At 68.4% G+C, this 18,228-nt stretch overlaps 6 protein-coding genes across 6 annotated transcripts; 3 read left to right on the top strand and 3 right to left on the bottom strand.

The window, feature by feature from the left end:
- Positions 1-142: 142 nt before the first annotated feature.
- RHOBADRAFT_66567 (uncharacterized protein) lies at positions 143-2,498 on the top strand. The gene is made up of 7 exons (XM_018419011.1): positions 143-254; positions 351-853; positions 926-1,105; positions 1,182-1,586; positions 1,653-1,937; positions 2,026-2,189; positions 2,263-2,498. The coding sequence occupies exons 1-7, from the start codon at positions 167-169 to the stop codon at positions 2,411-2,413; spliced, it is 1,776 nt and encodes a 591-aa protein (XP_018270308.1). The 5' UTR covers positions 143-166; the 3' UTR covers positions 2,414-2,498.
- Positions 2,499-2,621: 123 nt separating this feature from the next.
- RHOBADRAFT_54103 (uncharacterized protein) lies at positions 2,622-6,352 on the top strand (the record flags this gene model as incomplete). The annotated part of the gene is made up of 11 exons (XM_018417152.1): positions 2,622-2,628; positions 2,688-2,926; positions 2,990-3,431; positions 3,507-3,547; positions 3,601-4,409; positions 4,489-4,678; positions 4,760-4,968; positions 5,557-5,690; positions 5,786-5,952; positions 6,014-6,122; positions 6,212-6,352. Coding segments are annotated over 11 exons (2,487 nt in total), but the record flags the coding sequence as incomplete, so codon positions are not given.
- Positions 6,353-6,590: 238 nt separating this feature from the next.
- On the bottom strand, positions 6,591-9,798 carry RHOBADRAFT_54102 (uncharacterized protein; the record flags this gene model as incomplete). The annotated part of the gene is made up of 7 exons (XM_018417151.1): positions 6,591-7,168; positions 7,259-7,444; positions 7,520-7,785; positions 7,905-8,401; positions 8,528-9,306; positions 9,379-9,574; positions 9,688-9,798. The coding sequence occupies 7 exons, from the start codon at positions 9,796-9,798 to the stop codon at positions 6,591-6,593; spliced, it is 2,613 nt and encodes an 870-aa protein (XP_018270306.1).
- Positions 9,799-10,232: 434 nt separating this feature from the next.
- Positions 10,233-12,454, top strand: RHOBADRAFT_37235 (uncharacterized protein; the record flags this gene model as incomplete). The annotated part of the gene is made up of 7 exons (XM_018413422.1): positions 10,233-10,392; positions 10,464-10,675; positions 10,755-11,192; positions 11,265-11,740; positions 11,806-11,844; positions 11,920-11,998; positions 12,068-12,454. 7 exons carry the CDS (start codon positions 10,233-10,235, stop codon positions 12,452-12,454), a joined length of 1,791 nt encoding a protein of 596 aa, XP_018270305.1.
- A 204-nt stretch (positions 12,455-12,658) lies between these two features.
- Positions 12,659-16,159, bottom strand: RHOBADRAFT_54100 (uncharacterized protein; the record flags this gene model as incomplete). The annotated part of the gene is made up of 6 exons (XM_018417150.1): positions 12,659-13,189; positions 13,270-14,115; positions 14,199-14,338; positions 14,443-14,597; positions 14,675-15,725; positions 15,792-16,159. The coding sequence occupies 6 exons, from the start codon at positions 16,157-16,159 to the stop codon at positions 12,669-12,671; spliced, it is 3,081 nt and encodes a 1,026-aa protein (XP_018270304.1). The 3' UTR covers positions 12,659-12,668.
- Positions 16,160-16,280: 121 nt separating this feature from the next.
- On the bottom strand, positions 16,281-18,187 carry RHOBADRAFT_54099 (uncharacterized protein). The gene is made up of 6 exons (XM_018417149.1): positions 17,891-18,187; positions 17,650-17,825; positions 17,491-17,588; positions 16,868-17,413; positions 16,720-16,784; positions 16,281-16,646 (listed from the first exon to the last, which is right to left on the bottom strand). The coding sequence occupies exons 1-6, from the start codon at positions 18,123-18,125 to the stop codon at positions 16,387-16,389; spliced, it is 1,380 nt and encodes a 459-aa protein (XP_018270303.1). The 5' UTR covers positions 18,126-18,187; the 3' UTR covers positions 16,281-16,386.
- Positions 18,188-18,228: the final 41 nt, after the last annotated feature.

Below are 18,228 nucleotides of genomic sequence, written 5' to 3'. Positions count from 1 at the left end.
TCTGCTCGCGCTGTGCGGCTCAATAGCGAGAGAAAGAGTGCGCGAGCCGTCTCTGCCTGTCAGGCGGTAGGATGAGGAGTGCGACCTGGCGCAGGACGGCCGAGCAGCACCGGGGAGAGGGTTGACTTGGTCGCGGCTCTCTCCTCTCGTCACAAGCTCGCCCAACATGGCTGAACTGCTCACCAAGGCCAAGGACCAGGTCGTCGAGGCCCTGTCGCAGGCTACCGCCGCCGTCTCGCTCGGCGCGCCGTCTGGCAAGTCCCGCTCTCGTCCTCCTTCGACCCCGACTCGGACGACCCTCTCTCCTCTCGCTCAGGCGGCAAGCTGACCCTCGAGATCACCCGCGACAGATGCCGTCTACGTCGACGAGGCGGCCGGCGACGACCAGGCCGGCGACGGCTCGCAGGGCAAGCCGTTCAAGACGGTCCTCGGCGCCTTCATCTCTCGCGCGAGCGACACGATCAACGTCTACGTCCGCCAGGCCGCCGCCGAGGGCGAGGCGCAGGGCTCGTACGCCGCCGCGACCGCGTCGGCCAAGAAGAAGGCGACCAAGCTCCTCCAGCAGCACCGCAACAAGCTCGCCAAGGACGAGGAGCGCCGCAAGCGCGAGGAGGTCGAGGGCGAGGCACGCCGCGCCGCAGAGCTCAAGAAGCTCGACGACGCAAAGGCCATCGTCATCGACGAGCCCAAGGAGGACTCGACCAAGATCAAGGTCCGCCAGGCCGTCGAGCAGCGCGGCAAGCGCGTCCGCGTCTTTGGGTGGGTCCACCGCCTGCGCCAGCAGGGCGGCATGACCTTTGTCGTCCTCCGCGACGGCACCGGGTACCTGCAGTGCGTCTTGTCGGGCCGTCTGGTGCGTCCCTCTCTCGCCTCCCCGTTCCTCCCTCCCCCTCTTGTCCCCGAGCTGACCTGTCCTTTCCTCCAGTCGCAAACCTACGACGCCCTCACCCTCACGCTCGAGTCGACGGTCCAAATCACGGGCGTTATCAACCAGCTTCCCGAGGGCAAGACGGCGCCGGACGGCCACGAGCTCACCGCCGACTGGTTCTCGGTCGTCGGCAAGGCTCCCGGCGGCGACGAGGCCTTCCTCAACAAGGTCAACGAGGTGCGCCTGGACTCTTGTCTCGAGCTCTCTCCCCCGAGGACGACGCCCTAACCTCGAGCCCGACTCGCGCGCGCAGGACGCCGACCCGTCGCAGCTCGCCGACGCTCGTCACCTCGTCATCCGCGGCGAGAACGCCTCGGCGGTCCTCAAGGTCCGCGCCGCGCTCCTGTCGTCGTTCCGCGAGTCGTACATCAACCTCGGCCTGCTCGAGGTGACGCCGCCGTGCATGGTCCAGACCCAGGTCGAGGGAGGCTCGACCCTGTTCGGGTTCGACTACTACGGCCAGGAGGCGTACCTCACGCAGAGCTCGCAGCTGTACCTCGAGACGTGCCTGCCGAGCCTAGGCGACGTCTTCTGCGTCCAGGAGTCGTTCCGCGCCGAGAAGAGCCACACGCGCCGTCACCTGAGCGAGTACACCCACGTCGAGGCCGAGCTCGCCTTCCTCACGTTCAAAGACCTCCTTGAGCACATCGAGGAACTTGTACGTCCTCCTCTCTTCCCGTCTGTGTCCCGTTGCCGCCGGTCCTGACTCGTCGAGCCCTCGCAGATCTGCCAAACCATCGACCGCGTCCTCGCCGACCCCAAGATCAAGGAGCTCATCGACTTCCTGTGGGGCGGCAAGGGCAAGTTCGAGGCGCCGTCGCGCCCTTTCATGCGCATGGACTACCGCGAGGCGATCGCGTGGCTCAACGAGCACAACATCACGCGTCCGGGCGAGGACGGCGTCGAGGGCCAGCACGTCGTCGGCGACGACATTGCCGAGGCGGCAGAGCGCAAGATGACCGACATGATTGGCCGCCCCATCTTCCTCATCAACTTCCCCAAGGAGATTGTGCGTCGCCGCCGTTTCTCGCTCTCCCTTCTGTCCCCTCGCTCGAGCCCCTCGACTGACCGGCGTTGGCCCTCTTGCGCGCCCACAGAAATCGTTCTACATGTCGCGGATCCCGGGCGACGAGGGCTTCACCGAGTCGGTCGACCTGCTCATGCCCAACGTCGGCGAGATTGTCGGCGGCTCGATGCGCATGAACGACCTCGACGAGCTCCTCGAGGCGTACAAGACCGAGGGCATCTCGCCCGACCCCTAGTGCGTCCACGCTCTCTCGACCGTTCATCTCTCGCCGCTCCAGTGCCGACCTGACTCGCCGCTCGTCGCGCAGTTACTGGTACACGGACCAGCGCAAGTACGGCACTTGCCCTCACGGCGGGTACGGCCTCGGCCTCGAGCGCCTCCTCGCGTGGCTCCTCAACAGGTACACGGTGCGCGAGTGCTCGCTGTACCCGAGGTGGACCGGCCGCTGCACGCCTTAGACGCGTCGCGGGAGCTGGAGAGAGGAGGAGGCTCGAGGGAGGGCATGTATTGCGCAGCTCGCTCTCAAACTCTCGGTGCGCCTCGCCAGTGATTCTCGTGAGAGGCCGAGCAAGCCTTGCGAGCGGCCAGAGAGCGGAAAGAAGTGCAACTCGAGGCGAGAGATAGCTGGCCGCCGTCGACGGACTTGCTCTTTCACTCGCCATCGCCATGCCTTGTGAGTCTCGCTCCTGTCGGCTCGCCCAGGATGTCCAGCCTGACTCTTGCCACCCACAGTCAGCGTCGGCCTGCTGTGCGTCTCGGACACGGCGGCCGCGTCGCCGTCGAGCGACAAGTCGCTCCCCACCCTCCGCTCGCTGCTCCCGACCGACGCCTACACCGTCAAGGCCGAGCAGATCGTCGCCGACGAGAGCGCAGAGCTCGTCGACACGGTGCGGGCATGGGTCGCGCAGGGCATCGACCTCGTCTTGACGTCGGGCGGGACTGGGTTTGGCTCGCGAGATGGAACGCCCGAGGTGCGCTCGACCGGCACGCCCTTGCTGTGGAGGCACGCACTGACACTCTTCCCGCACACACAGGCGCTCGCCCCTCTCATCGACCGCCCCGCGCCAGGCCTCGTCGTGGCCATGCTCACCTCGTCCCTCGCCATCACCCCACTTGCCGCCCTCTCTCGCCCCGTCGCCGGCGTCATCCTCTCGCCCGCCAACGACGGCACCGGCACCCTCGTCGTCACGCTCCCCGGCAGCCCCAAGGCCGCGAAAGAGAACCTCGAGTGCCTCCTGCGCGTCCTCCCGCACGCTCTCGAACTCGCCGGCGGCGCCCGCAGCCGCACTACCCAGGTCCACCAGCGCATCGAGCGAGGCGAGGACGGCCTCGAGGGCGTCAAGGACGCCGTGCGCGAGCGCGCGCACGGGCACGACCACCACCACCACCACCATCATCACCATCATCATCATGGAGGAGGCGGCCACAGCGCACCTCGCTCGCGCACCATGCTCTCGCAAGATCCTTCTGTCGCCAGTGCGTCCCGCTTCCTCTCCTCATTCTCCTCTCTATCACGCGGAGCAGCTAGTGACTCTCTCTGTCTCGCAACAGTCGCCGCTCGTCAGCGCCAATCGCCCTGGCCGCTCATCTCGGTCCGCGACGCGCTCGCCCTCATCTCAAGCACACGTACGTCTCGCCCGTGCAGCAGGTCCCCGTCGACCGGTCGATCATCGGCCACGTCCTCGCCGACGACGTGCGCGCTGCGGGCGACCTCCCGTCGGGCCCGTCGACCAACATTGACGGCTACGCCGTCGCCGCCGCCTCGACGCCGCCGGGCGAGTACAAGGTCGTCACGGCGTTCCCGACGAGCGCGATGCCGCCCGGCTCGGTGTACCGCATCAACACGGGCGCGCCGCTGCCGCCCGGGACCGACGCGTGCATCATGGTCGAGGACACCGAGGTCGCGTCGCGCGACGAGGCGACGGGCGACGAGGCGACGGTGCGGCTCCTCGCCCAGGTCGACGTCGGCGAGAACGTGCGCGCGGCCGGGAGCGACGTGCGCGAGGGCGACGAGGTGCTCGCGCGAGGAGATGTCGTGAGCGACGTCGGCGGCGAGCTCGGCACGCTCGCGTTCGTCGGGCAGCGCGGCGTCAAGGCGCACCGCAGGCCGATCGTCGCCGTCCTGTCGACCGGCAACGAGCTGCGCGACCTGCAGGACCGGCGCAGCTCGGCCAAGGCGGCCGACGACGACTCGAGCTTCGCCGGCATCGTCGACTCGAACCGGCCGACGCTCCTCGGCGTCCTCGAGAGCCTGCACTTTACGACGATCGACCTCGGCATCTGCGGCGACTCGATGGACGACACGAAGCGGCGGCTCAAGCAGGGCGCCGAGGAGGCCGACATGGTCATCACGACGGGCGGGACGAGCATGGGCGTCGGCGACTTGCTCAAGCCCTGCATCGAGCGCGAGCTCGGCGGCACGGTGCACTTTGGGCGCGTCGCGATGAAGCCTGGGTGCGTCCTCTGATCTCTCTCTCTCCCTCTCTTCTCTCGCGCCTCGCCGAGTCCCTGACTGGCCCTCGCGCCCTCGCAGCAAGCCGACGACGTTCGCCACGCTCCCGGCCCACCCGATGGCGCCCTCTCGCGACCCGTCGCTCGTGTTTGCGCTGCCGGGCAACCCAGCGTCGGCGCTCGTCACGTTCTACCTGTTTGTGCTCCCGGCGCTGCGCAAGATGGAGGGTCGGCGCGAGGACGAGTGGGAGCTGCCGCGTGTGCCCGTCAAGGTGCGTCCCCATCTCTCTCTCTGTCGGGGCTGGACGACGGCGTCGAGGGAGCAGGCACTGACAGCCGGTCCGTGCGCGCAGCTCACGTCGACGGTGGCGCTCGACGCTCGACCCGAATACCACCGCGTCCTGGTGCGCCCGTCGCGCACGACGGGGACCCTGCAGGCGGTGTCGACGGGCGGGCAGCGGTCGAGCCGGACGGTGAGCCTCGCCGGGGCCAACGGCCTGCTCGAGCTGCCTGCGGCGAGCGAGGGCGAGGGGCGCGAGAAGCGCGAGGGCGAGACGGTGCAGTGCGTGCTCGTGGGCGAGATGGGCCCAGCGGTGTAGCGGACGAGGGCGTCGTCGTCGAGCAATCGAGCGAGGTGTTTATCGGGCTTTGCGAGAGGCCGAGCGAGAGCTTTACGAGGTCGAGGTGACCCTCGTGCAGGTGTGCGAGGTGGCTGGCGACTTGGACGACAGCTGCAGCGGTGTATGGCATGAGCGGGAAGACTGGCAGGTGCGAGGCGAGAGTGAATTAGCCGGCGAGCGGCGGTTGGACAGAGACGACGAGGAGGAGGAGGAGAGAGGGTAGCTCGGCTCTCGCTCTCGTCACCGCGCCATCCCGTGAGTCTGTCGCTGTGCACTGTGTCGTGTCGACGAGCAGCGTGACTGACGCGCCTTGTCGCCTTGCCCCCTCGCCGTGTCGTCGCTCCTGTCCGCCCCGGTGTCGCCTCTCGCCTCGCCCTCGGTTCACCCTCGCCGCGTGTACAGCCTGTGAGCACCCAGTCCCGCCCTGTGTGTGCCCGTGTGAGCCCGACTGACCCACTTGCCCCCGTCTCCCTGCCCCCTCGGTTGCCGCCCGTCCTCGTCCTCCTCCCCGCGCGCCCACCCACCCGCAGCTCGTTCGCCGCCATGTTCCGCACCGCCATCCGCTCGGTCGTCCCCCGTGCCCTCCCGCGCGTCCAGGTCCCCGCCGCTCGCTCGTTCGCGTCGGCCCTCCCGCGCCTCTCGGCCCAGGAGCCTCTCATCCAGGGTGAGCCACCCCCTCTTCGCACCTCTTCCCACCTCGCCCGGCATCTCTCCCTCCCCACTCTCCGGACTCCCACTCATGCCTTGCACCGTGCACAGGCGAGGGCGGCAAGGCCGGCGAGGTCCCGACCGACCTCGAGCAGGCGACCGGTCTCGAGCGCTTCGAGCTCCTCCACAAGATCAAGGGCGAGGAGGCCTTCTCGCTCGAGCCCCTCGAGGTCCCCCGTCTCGGCACCGTCGCCGACCCCATCATGGTCTTCTCCCTCGTGCGTCGCCCGTCTCGCCTGTCGACGAGGTCCGCCCCTGACCACGCTCGCCCGCGCGCAGGACCACGAGCGCATCATCGGCTGCACCGGCTTCCCCGTCGACTCGCACGACACCATCCTCTTCCCCGTCGGCAAGGACAAGCCCGTCCGCTGCCCCGAGTGCGGCTGCGGTGCGTCCCCCTCTCCCTTTCTCTCCCTCTCTCTCTCCCTCTCGCCGCCTCGCCGGCTGACACACCCTCTCTCGGCCCCCCTCGCAGCGTACCAGACCGACTTCCAGGGCGTCGAGCACGACCACGGCCACCACTGAGCGGCCGGCCGTTTTCTCTAGAGCAGTACCCGGTCGAGCAGGCGAGGGCGAGAGGGTCGTTGGCGGGGCGTGAAAAAGCGTCGAGTTTCTTTCCTCTGCAGAGCTGTCCTCGTCCGAGAGAGACTCACTCGTGAGCTGCTCCTGCGCGACTCATGGCTCGTCGCCGTCGTGGGCCGAGTCTGAGAAAGAGTCGCTCGGATCCTCTCGTCTCTCTGCGAGCTCGAGCCAAGAACAAAGCGGCATGCAGGGGACAAACAGGTGCTACAAAGACGACGACGACGACAAAGGATGACAGAGAGGGAGAGAGAGAGAGAGAGCGCGCCTCGGCCGCTCACTGGAGCTGGAGCAGTTGCTCGAGCCCCTGCAGGTTCTGCCCGGCGTACCAGTCGCCCGGGCTCGCCATCGTAAAAGCCGTCTCGCCACCGACCGCCTTGGCCTGCAGGTACGCGTCGACGGGCACGTCCATGCCGCCGCCCTCGCCACCGTACCGCGTCGCGAACGAGCTCGGCGTTGGCGGCTCGCCACCGCCGCCGCTGCCGCCGTATCCGCTCAGACTGTCGGCGTCCATGACACTGCCTTGGCTGTGGACGACGCTCGGCGCCGAGCCCAAGCCCGAGCCGGGCGGCGACACACTGCTCGAGCCGTTCGACAGCTCGTAGAAGCGCGGGCCGTCGGGCGACTCGACGATGCCGCCGCCTCCTCCTCCTCCTTGTTGCCACGGCCCGCCGTTCCCTGCGGCCGTCGCCGCCGCAGCTGCCGCCGTGCCGAGCTGCTCGTGGAGCGGCGTCGGCGAGAGCGGCTCGTGGCACATGAGGAACCGCCCGTCCGTCTCGGCGAACGAGAGGAACGGGCGCGGCAGACAGCTCATCGGGCTGTCGAGGAGGAGCTTGAGTGTGTCGTGCGTGTTGTCTGCGAGCAGAGGACGGACCGGGGCGCGAGTCAGGACCGATGAACCTAGCGAAAAGGGAGGGACGAGAGAGAGAAAGAGAAGGGACGCACCGCCGAGCGGGGTACGGTGGGCCTTGAGCACGACGAGGATCGTCTCGACGTTGCTCCGGAGCTCGTCGACGCCGTACGTGACGCCCTTGACCTGCTTGATGCCGATCTGGCGGATGAAGGTGCGTCCGGCGCAGGCCCAGCAGTACGAGATGAAGGGCGAGAAGAGGGCAATCTCGTAGCTCGTGCCTGTATTCGAAACGTCGACGAGTCAGTCGTCGTGTACGCGAGAAGAGAGATGAAGGAAGAGAGAGAGGGGCGCACCGAGGATGAGGAAGATGGACCGCAAGATCTCGTTGGCGCTCGCGACGCACTGGCGCAGGCTCGGCTCGTTGTCGTCGAGCGTCGCGACGTACGGCTCGTGCAGGAGGATCATGCTCGCGTGCGCCATGCCGTGCACGAGGCACAGGCGCGTCTCGGTGAGGACGTCGGCCGCGCCGCTCCCGAGCGGCCGGTGCTGGAACTGGTACCCGCGCGGGATCGACGCGATGAAGCCGCGAATCATCGAGTCGGTGCGCTTGAACGCGTCGCTGTAGGTCGCAGAAAGAGTCAGGACTGGGTCGCTCGGCAGGAGGAGGCCCGAGGCGAGGAGGGGTTCGAGCGCTCGGCGAGGTGCGCGAGGGAAGGCGAGAGCGAGAAGGGGACGTACGTCAAGCGCAGGTCCGAGATGGCGTCGTTGAGCGCCGAGCCGGCGCCTGACGTGGTCGCGATGTAGGGCGCGCGCGCGTTGAACTGGCACGTCTTGCCGAGGAGGACGACGGCCTTGCTGTAGAGCTGCTGCGGGCCGACGAGGTGCGGCGGATGCTGGACGAAGAACGACGGGTTGTGGATTGACAGGGGCGAGGCCGTGAGGGCGTCGCCGCGAGGATAAGGCGCGCCGAGCGTCGGGATGACGGTCGTGATGTCGATGTCCGAGATCGAGCAGGGCCAGCCCGTGCTCGCCGAGGCGCACCGGTCGGCGAACAGGCAGATGAAGAAGGTCGCCGCTCGCTCGTTGAGCTCGTCGTCGTCGTCCGTCTTGCGGAGCAGGTGGCCCTTGAAGTGCGCGCCCTGGCCCTGCGGCACGTCGTTGGCGGCGCGGACGTGGTTGAGGCCCAAGGGGGTGCTGATCCTCGTCGCCTGCCCGCACGTCTGCCAGAGCTCGATCTGAGAGGCGAGAGTGTGTCAGGATCTTGCGTGACGGGACGAGGGAAAGGAGCGAGGGGCGAGGAAGGACGAGAACGAGGGAGGGACGAGGGAGGAAGGGAGCGAGACAGAAAGAGAGAGACGCACCCATCGCGCCTGTGTGTACAGGACGTAGCAGAGGAGGCCGTGGACCTGGACCGTCTGGAAGAGCGGGCCGAAGCCGAGGTTGGCGCCGAGCGACAGCTTGCACCTCGCGAGGTGGTACTCGACGGGCTTGCTCGCCGACCGCCAGTACGTCTCGCCCTTGAGGTAGTCGTCCGGGACCATGAGGGCGGCGATGGCGCACATGATGTGGATGAGGGCCGTGTGCGGGAACCCGTCGCTCGTCGGCGGCAGCGTCATGGCCGTGCGGAACTTGACCTCGTTGACGACGTCTCGACACATGTGCGGCTTGGCGAAGTAGACGTCGATGAGGCGATGCGTGACCTCGGGCACGGGCAGGTCGCGCGGCCAGCCCGGGTAAAACAGGTCGAAGAGCGGGTCCGACGGCGGCGTGAACGGCGGCGACGCGCCGCTCGTCGAGCCGTACTCGGTCGCGGTCGCGACGGCGGCGACGGCGGCGGAAGACGACGGGTCGGGCGGCACGCCGCCGCACCAGGACCGGCTCGACGAGGTGGCCGGGCGGCTCTGGCGAGAAGGACCGGCGGCAGTCGGCTGCTGCAGGTACGGGACGTGCTGCTGCTGCTGCTGCTGATAGGTCGCCGACAACGGGTGGAAGGACGAGTCGGGACTGGGGAGATATGGGAAGGGTTGGCCGGCGACAGGCGGCGGTACGACGGGCGAGAAGTCGGTCGGGGCAGAGGTCGGGGCGAAACTGCTCGGCGGGCTCGTCAGGCGCGTACGCGACAGGGCGGCTTTGAGCTCGGCTGAGGAGATCGTCGAAGGTCAGCGTGGGGTTGACGAGCCGAGGAGGAGGAACGAGGGAAAAGGGGGCGCACCGACTTCTGCCTCGAGGGCGGCGACCTTTGCGGCGCTCGTCGGGGACGCGCGCTTCTTCTTGACGGCCGGGTCGTCGTACGAGCACACGAGGACGTCGACGTCGTCGCCGTGGATGGTGGCGCTCCTCGCACAGGCACCGCACGCCGGTTTGGCGCCGTCGCACTTGAGCTTGCGCTTCCTGCACGTCTGGCAGGCCTAAGGTGGGTGGTGCGATAGGGTCAGCAGGTGTGTGTGAGAGGCCGGCGAGGCCGCGCAAGCGCGTCGGGGTCGCACGAGGCGAGAGGGGAGGTTGAGAGCGAGAGACGCACCAGGCCACGGGCGATGGAGGGAGCGTGCCGCGCGCCGTGCGACGAGAGCGGGAGGCCAAGGGCCTGTGCCTCGGCGAAGCTGGCTGCGCTGCTGGTGCGGTCGGCAGGCATCGCGCGGTCGAGTTGGTGATCGACAGGTTCGACGACGCTGATGAGGATGCGGTGGACGGTTGGCCGGGGTCGCAGGGGGCTCGAGAGGGTGCGCGCTCGCCGTGCAGCGGTGCAGAGGGGTGCGGCAGTAGCGATGCGCAGCTGTACGCGCTCTGCTGAGCAAGCTGAGGAGAGCGAGCTGATCTGTTCCCGCTCGTCCGGCCTTCGGCGTTTCCCCCAGCTTGCGGTTCGCAGGGGACACCACCAGCGCGTCTAGTTGGCTAGCTAGCCCACGCCTGCCCTCGCTGTGCTAGTCTCGAGCAACACGCGCGTTCCACGGTCGCGTCTGCAGCTCGCGCCAGCTGGTCGACGCTCCTCGGCGGAGAGGTCGAGAATGCGGGGAAGCGCTCTCGTCCGTGCCGCTCCCTCTCTCTCTCTCGCTGCCGCACCCAGCTATGCGCATCGAGGAGGGCTTCCAGCAGCGGCCCATCTCGCTCCCGCCCGCCTACACGGGCGACGAACCGCTCAAGGCGCTCCTCGTCCGCCTCCTCCCCGGCAACGTCCACCGCTTCGTCGCCGCCGACCTCGAGCGTTTCGAGCACCGCATCGCTGGCCGTGCGTCCTGCTCCTCCTCGCGCTCTGCTCTCACGGAGCCCTCGAGCCGACCCGCTCCTTCCGCGCTGCAGCCGTTCGCGCCCTCGCCAACACGGCCGACTCGCTTCCGGCAACCATCGAGCCGAGCGTCGTCCAGTTCAACCAGTTCGGCCAGCGCGTCGACCACCTCCACACGAGCGAGGCGTGGCGTACCCTCAAGGGCATCGCCGCCGACGAGGGCCTCGTCGCGATCCCGTTCGAGCGCCGCGAGGGCGAGTTCAGCCGCGTCTACGCCTTTGCAAAGGTGCGCATGCCCTCCCTTTCCGTTCCTGCCGCCCCTCGCATCCTCGGCGTATTGACTCGTTGCCCCTCCTCGAGCGCAGGCCTACCTCCTCGGCCCCGACGGTCTCTACGTCGGCTGCCCGATCTCGATGACGGACGGCTGCGCCCGCGTCCTCGAGCTCGCCGGTACCCGAGAGCTCCGCGACAAGTTCATCCCGCTCCTGTGCAGCCGCGACCCCGACAAGGCGTACACGGCCGGTCAGTGGATGACCGAGCGCCCCGGCGGGTCCGACGTCGCCCTCACCGAGACGGTCGCGCGCCCTGTCGACCCGCTCAAGGCGCAGCCGGGCGACCAGTTCCTTCTCGACGGCTTCAAGTGGTTTTCGAGCGCGACCGACGGCGACGTGGCGCTCGCGCTCGCGAGGACGGGTGGGCCCGGCAGCCGAGGCCTGTCGCTCTTCCTCGTCGAGCTGCGCGACAAGGACGGCCACACGAACGGCGTCTACGTGCACCGTCTCAAGAAGAAGTTTGGCACCAAGGTCCGTCCCACACTCTCTCTGCCTCTCGGCGGACGGCCCGAGCACGAAGCCTGACCTCGTCTCGACGTTCAGGCCCTTCCGACTGCCGAGCTCGAGATTCGCGGCGCTGTCGGCCAGCTCGTCGGCCCGCTCGGCTCCGGCGTCAAGAGCATCACGTCGGTCCTCAACATCACGCGCCTGTGGTCGGCCATGTCGGGCGTCGCCGCGCTCCGCCGTGCGCTCGACCTCGCCAAAGGGTTCGCGCGCGTGCGCCACATCGCCGGCGACCTCGACTCGCTCCTGCAGGACAACGCGATGCACACCTCGGCCCTCGCCCAGAGCGAGCTCGTGCACCGAGCCGTCCTCCACCTCGCGTTCGGCGCGATGCACCTTCTCGGACGCTCGGAAGCGCTCCCGGCGGCCCAGCTCGACGACGGCGAGACGCTCCGGCTGCGGCTCCTCACGCCAGTCGTCAAGGCGTTCTCGGCCGAGCTGTCGACGAGCGAGCTCCCTCGCCTCATGGAGGCGCTCGGCGGCCAAGGGTACATGACCGAGAACCAGTTTGGCCGGTCCGTCCCTCTGCTTTCTCTCCTCGCCCCTCTCGACTAGCGACTCACCTGAGTACGCTCTGCAGTCTCATCGCAGACGCCAACGTCGAGCGCATCTGGGAGGGGTGCGTCCCTCTCTCTCTCGTCCTCGTTCTCCTTCCACCGCCGACTTGACCTTCTCAAACTCAACTCTTCCGCAGCACGACCAACGTCCTCGCTCTCGACGTCGTGCGGGTCGTCCTGCAGACCAAGGGAGCCGCCATCGAGCACTTTGTCCGGGTACGCTCTCGCTTCCTCTCTCTCGAGCCGCCTCGTCGGCACTCATCCTGACCTTCTCCTCCCTTGCAGTGGGCGCGCGCCATCCTCTCGACCGCGCAGGCCTCGATCCCCTCTTTCTCCAGCACCTTCACGACCCTCGAGACCCGCCTCGCCCTCGCCTCGTCAGCCGCACCGCGCCTCTCGAGCAACCCTCGCCTCCCTCGCCCGTTCCTCTTCCTCCTCGGCTTCGTCGCGTCGGCCGCCTACCTCGTCGAGCAGGCGTTGTGGAGCACACGAGCTCGTCGACCCGAGGCGCAGCTCGACGCGTGGGTCGTCGAGCGCTGGGTCGCCGACGGCAAGGCGGTCGAGGCGGCGGCGGCGGTCGAGCGCGTTTTGGGCGAGAGCGAGGGCGAGGCTCGCGAGGCGGCGCAGAGAGAGCGGGACCTCGTGTACGGCCTGAGCGGGGCCAAGCTGTAGCTGCAGGATAGAGTCGTCGAAATGAATCTGTTGCGCTCGAGCCTCGTCGTGCTCGCTTTACCTTCCCTCGACTGCGAGAGCTGCTCTCGATCTCGCGAGGTGGCGAGCGCTGCGACAGTGCGGTTGCGAATGCAGAGGACGAATAGAGAGAGAGAGAGAGAGAGAGGAGGTGGTACGACAACTCGAGGGAGGGAACGAGAGAGAGGGAGTGCGTCTACTCGCGGCGGTAGTTGACGAGCTTCTTGGCCTCGGCGCGCACCTTCTCGTCCGGGTGGTCGCGCACGTACAGGCCCGCCTCGAAGAAGCACGTGCTCTCGGGCTCGGCGCGCTCGGGCTCGTCGACGTGCCCTCGCCACCGCCCGTCGATGCGGCGGTCGCTCGTCTCGAGCATGGCCTCGAGGCGCGGCTCGCGGATGAGGAGCGACCGCAGGAACGACAGGGTGCGCAGCTGCGACGCTGGCGGCCAGTGGAGCGACGCCGACAGGAGGCGCTTGGCGAACGCGAGGGTGCGAATGGGCGAGGGGAGGGAACGAGGGAGGAGGAAGATGGCCGTCAGGGCCCGGAAGACGAGGTCGGCCTCGGTTTGCGCGAGCTTGTACGTCTGTTTGTGGGCGAGCGTCATGGCGTTCTGGGCGAGGTAGGGCGCCTCCTCGAACGTGGGCGAGAGCGACAGGGGGAGGATGAGCGAGTACAGGGCCGTGACGAAATCGCCGAGGTCGACGTTGAGCGCCTCGCCTGCGGGTCGAGGACGAGGTCAGTACAGGCACACGAGAAGGAGAGGGGCGCGAGGAGGAAAAGGGAGAGAGGGGACGCACCCTGCCCTTGAAGGAGCTCGAACGCGGTGACGATGCACAGGAGCTTCTCGCGCATGTCGTTGCGCTTGACGTTGATCGAGTCAACGACGTCGTCGTCGTCGCTGTCGTCGGCGTCGTCCGTCTTGACGCCGCGGTAGATGAGGGCCTTGAGGCACTCGAGGAGGTCGCGGAAGAAGTCGATGTTGACGAGGTGGGCGAACCGAGCGAGGCCCTCGAGGGCGGCAGGGAGGAGCGGCGACCGGTAGTCGAGTTTGACGATGCGGAAGTAGAGCGCAAAGAGGAGCTTGAGCGTCTCGGTCATGTGGCGCTCGCGCTCCTCCTGGTTGACCTCGCCCTCGGCCTCGCGCATCTCGCGGTCGACCTGGTTCTGCTCTTTGCGGGCCTGGCGCGCCTTCTTCGAGCCCTTCTTGGCCATGGCCTCCTTGGCCTTGCCGCCCTTGCGGCCCTTGTGGTTCTTCTCCTTGTTCCACCGCACGATGCCGTGCTTGCCCTCGCGCTCGCGGAACACGGCGTCGGCCGACGCGCGCGTGCCGCGCCCGAGCTCGTCCTTGAGGCGCAGGTTGAGCAGGGCCGAGATGACCTCGGGGCGGACGGCGAACGAGCGCGCGCGCACGAGGCGCGAGATGAGGCGGACGAGGTGGAGCGAGTTGAAGGCGGTCGTCGTCGTGTCGTGCTGGAACAGGTAGATGACGGCGTCGAGCGCCTGCTGGTGGCCCTCGTCCCAGCCCTTGCGGCCGAGGCGCTTGACGATGACGTCCATGACGTTGGTCGCAAAGTTGAAGTCGGGCTTCTCGCGGACGCAGGTGCACAGGCAGTGCAGGGCGGCGGGCGCGATCGGCGAGTTCTCTGTGGACAATGAGAGGCGTATCAGTAAGGCTGGCAGGACGAGCGTCGAGAGGGAGAGGGAGAGAGAGAGAGAGAGGACGGACCGGCCACCTCGTGCTCGCAGATCTCGAGGAACTTCTTGTAGGTCGAGACGAGCCCGTTCTCCCACTCGCGTTGCCGAGCGACCATCTGGCTGACCTGGACGTCCTTCTCGGTCTCGGACAGCTCGCGAATGCGGTACCCACTGCAGGCGAGGGACGATGCGAGGAGAGGGTCAGTGCGGGCTCAGGACGGCGACGACGAGCGTCTGCTCGAGGCGAACGAGCGAGGGAGAGATAGGGGACGCACGGCAAGATGTCGATGTACACGGCGAGGAGCGAGACCATGGCCATGATGCGGATCTCGCGGTCGACCTGGATCGGCTTCTCGCCGGCGCTGCGGGCCGCCGACGACGAGTTGAACTTGGGCGCGCAAAGCGACAGGAGCCGCTTGAGGAGGTTGAGCTGCACGCAGAGAGACGAGTGAGCATGCTGGGCGTGGACGAGAGAGACGGAGAAGGAGGGAGAAAAGGGAGACGCACCCCGCCCTCGCCTTCGCCCGTCCCTGCCGCCTCGCGACCGAGGTCGGCAATCTCCTCCCGCGCCCTCGTGACGCGCTCCTTCTTGTTGCGGATCTCGAGGAGCTGTCGCACGGCGGGCCGGCCGAAGCGCTGCCCGAGCGGGTCGCTGCGGTACTCCTGCTCCTTGCGCGGCTTGGCCTCCTCGACGTCGTCGTCGTCCGAGTCGTCGGCGAGCGGGACGGTCGACAGGGGCTCGGCGCTGCGCACGACCTTGCCGTTGACGATGGTCGGGAGCTTGGTCGGGAGGGCCTTGGGCTCCTTGACCTTCTTGAGCGGGCGCGACGCCTCGTACCGCGCCTCGACCTCGTCGGCGTCCGACGACGGCGCGCGCTTCTTGCTGCGCTTGGCGGCGCGCGACAGCGCCTCGTCGCCAGACGTCGAGCCCGCCGAATCGCCCGACAGGTCCTCGCCCTCCCCGCCGCTCGACTCGTCCTCGTCGTCCTCCGAGTCGAGGTCGGCGCCGAGCTCCTCGCCCGAGTCGAACGTGAGCGACGCGTCTGCGCCCTCACCCACCGCGCCCTCGCTGTCCTCGTCGGACCACAGGCCCTCCTCGTCGTCGTCCTCGGACCCGAGGAGCGAGTCGTCGTCGAGCGAGTCGTCGCCCGGGTCGATCTCGCGCGCGCCCTCGTCGTCGTCGTCGTCGCTCCACTCGCTCATCGAGCTCAGCTCATCGAGATCGTCGTCGTCGCCGCTGCCGAACGCAAAGTCGTCCGACTCGAGGTCGTCGACGAGCTCGCCCTCGGGGTGCGCCTTGCCGCCCGAGCCCTGCTGCGCCTCGTGGCCGGCGTCGACGCCGGCGAGCTCGTCGTCGTCGGCCGAGTCGTACGGCTCGTCGCCGTTCTCGCGCGCCTTGAGGAGCTTCTTGCGCTCAATGTCGCGCTTCTTGGCCGCCTTGAGCTCCGACTTGGTCGGCGGGGCCGGGTCGACCTTGATGTGCGAGAAGGCGCCCTTGGTGCGAGGTGCAGGAGCGGGCTTGTCGTCCTTGTACGCCTTGGCGAGTGTCGGACGGGAGCTGCGAGGTTGGAGAGGGTCAGCTCGAGGACGAGGAAGGAGAGGGGAGGAGGAACAGTGGACGCACGCCGACATGCCCTTCTTGTCGAGCCTCGTGAGGAAGTCGACACCGTCGCCTTCGAGAAGCTCTGGGTCGACGTCCATGCCCTCGTCGTCGTCGTCGTCCTCGTCGTCCTCCCCACTGCCGCTCTCGCCGCCGCCGCCGCCGCCGCCATTGCGCGCCTCGGGCACGGGGATGAAGGCGGGGCCTTTGCCCTTGCGGTCCTTCTTGGCGAGCGACCTGGCCGCCTTTGCCGCCTTGTCGGCCGCGGCCGCGTCGGCGGACGGGTACGCGCCGCCCTTCTTGGCCTTGGACCCGCCGCCGCCGCCGGACGCCTTGTGCCGCTTCGAGTGGGCCGACTGCTTGGCCGACGTGGGCCGCTTCTTGCCCGGCATGTCGTGTGTGGGTGGGGGTTGTTGTTGAGCGAGGAGGGGCGAGAGGTCGAGGCCGCGAGCAGTTGGTCGAGCTCGAGCGGAGGCGCGGCTCTCATCTTAACTCCACGGCGGCCGAGGCGACAGAGAGAACGGATTGCTGTGCGGGTCCGACTGCAGGAGGAATGGCTACATCTACACAAACGAGGATCCAACGGCGAGAGGGAAAGAGAGAGAGAGAGAGGAGGAATCTATTCCGGCACGACGACGACCCGCTCGGACCTGACGAGCGTCTCGCTGTCCCTCCCCTTGGTGTACAGCGCCTCGACGAGCTCGGTCTCGACCCACGTGCGCGCGAGGTCGGGCCCGGCGAGCGTCGCGTCGGGCGTCGGGTCGTCGAGCGCGACGAGCGAGAACGAGAGGGCGTCGGCGAGGGGGAGGGCCGAGGCGGGCGTGAGGGTGTAGGTGAGCGACAGGGACGAGTGGGCGCCGCCGTACGCGCGGGAGATGCCTGTTGCGCGCGAGGTGGGCGAGAGCGTGAATGGGTGACGGTCGCGAGAGAGGCAGGGAGGGAGGGAGCGCACCCGTGTCGATGAGGAGGACTTTGCCGTCGCACCGGCTCAGGATGCCCTCGAACTGCGGCGTGTGTCTGCGAGCGTGTGTGTGGGGCGAGAGGTCAGGGTTCCGGTCGGCGAGGGGCGAGGGCAAGAGGAGGACGGGAGCCGGACGCACCCCATGACGAGCCTCCTCACGTTCAACATGTCGCACGCCCTCTCGACCCTGTCGCAGATCTCGTTCTCGTCCTCGAGCGCCCAGTCGCGGTTCCACATCGGGCCCCTCTCGCTCCAGAACTCGCGCTGCTCGTCGGGGGCCGTGCGCGGCAGCGACAGCGGGACGCCGCCCGGGTGGTGCAGGAGCGACTCGAGGATGTCGTGGCCGATGCGGTTCATGGTCGCGATGGGCGTGAACGAGGGCGACGAGGGGAGCGACGAGAGGTACTCGGGCGTGATACCGCCGTGGACGAACGAGGCGGCGGCGCGCAGGAACGGGTTCTTGCCGTCGCCCGACGCGACGGACGAGGGGAACGTCGGGTCGCCGAGGAAGCGGCGGTCGGACGAGCCGCGAGGGGTCGAGGGGAGGACGGGCGCGGCGAGGTCGTGCGGGAAGTGGTGGACGAGGTACGGGACGCGGGCCGTGATCGAGTAGTTGGTGCGCCATTCTTGGCCGATCCAGCCGGTGAGGAGCGCCTCGCGACGGTTGCGCTCGCCGCCGAACGAGCTGCGAGGTGCGAGGGAATGCGCGCGTCGGTCGAGGGTCGCACGCAAGGGGGAGAGGGGAGGGACGCGAGGACGCACGCAATGTCCTCCTTGGTGACGTAGCGCCAGTCGCCGAGGTAGTTCATCATCTCGTGGTTGCCCATGAGCGATACGAGGGCGCCGCCGGCCTTTTCCGCCTGTGGTCGCGAGGGGAGGTGAGCTTGGGAAGGTCCGGGCGCGGTGACATGGGGGACGGACCTGAGGACGCAGGCCCTGGAAGAAGCGGTAGAGGGCGATCGTGTCGGGTCCACGGTCGACAATGTCGCCAGTCTGGACGAGGATGGCGTCTTGGCCGGTCCAGTGGCCCTTGAGGTCGACGAGGCCGGCGCGGCGGAGGATGCTCATGGCGGCGGGGAGGTCGCCATGGACGTCGCCTGTTTGTGTGGGTCGAAGGGTGAGTGCCGCACGGAGGCTGCTCGAGAAGGACAGGAGGACGGACCGAGTGCGACGATGCGCTGGTGGAACGCGCGCCGAGTCGAGGGTTGCGGTTCTCGAGGAGGAGGAGGGGTGTTGGCCTGGTTGACGAGTGCGGGTTGGTGGCGCTTGTGCTCTGGTGGATGGGCTTGGGCTTTGGCTGCAGGGTTGGAGCCGGAGAGGTACCACAGTGCGGCGACGAGGATCAAGGTGAGCAAGAAGAGGGGCCGGGACGACGAAGCGTGGTGGGCTGGCGGCATGGCGGGTCCGGGTCGGGGTGTACTCGAGTGTGCGGGTCGCGTGTCGCACAGCTGAGCAGGCGCAACCGAGGCGACCAACAGCTCGCTGATGAGGCTGAGACGA

This window comes from Rhodotorula graminis, assembly GCF_001329695.1.
Source record: "Rhodotorula graminis WP1 unplaced genomic scaffold RHOBAscaffold_8, whole genome shotgun sequence".
NCBI lineage: Eukaryota > Fungi > Basidiomycota > Microbotryomycetes > Sporidiobolales > Sporidiobolaceae > Rhodotorula > Rhodotorula graminis.
Note: the sequence above shows the minus strand (reverse complement) of the source record. Positions and strands in the feature narration are given on the sequence as shown.

Excerpts from the sequence above, each read along its gene's own strand:
- RHOBADRAFT_66567 (XM_018419011.1), top strand. The coding sequence starts at position 167 with ATGGCTGAACTGCTCACCAAGGCCAAGGACCAGGTCGTCGAGGCCCTG. Across the intron at positions 255-350 it reads CTCGCTCGGCGCGCCGTCTG|ATGCCGTCTACGTCGACGAG; the intron begins GCAAGTCCCGCT and ends CACCCGCGACAG. Across the intron at positions 1,106-1,181 it reads TCCTCAACAAGGTCAACGAG|GACGCCGACCCGTCGCAGCT; the intron begins GTGCGCCTGGAC and ends TCGCGCGCGCAG.
- RHOBADRAFT_54099 (XM_018417149.1), bottom strand. The coding sequence starts at position 18,125 with ATGCCGCCAGCCCACCACGCTTCGTCGTCCCGGCCCCTCTTCTTGCTC. Across the intron at positions 17,589-17,649 it reads TCCAGGGCCTGCGTCCTCAG|GCGGAAAAGGCCGGCGGCGC; the intron begins GTCCGTCCCCCA and ends TCGCGACCACAG. Across the intron at positions 16,647-16,719 it reads AGTCCTCCTCATCGACACGG|GCATCTCCCGCGCGTACGGC; the intron begins GTGCGCTCCCTC and ends CGCGCGCAACAG.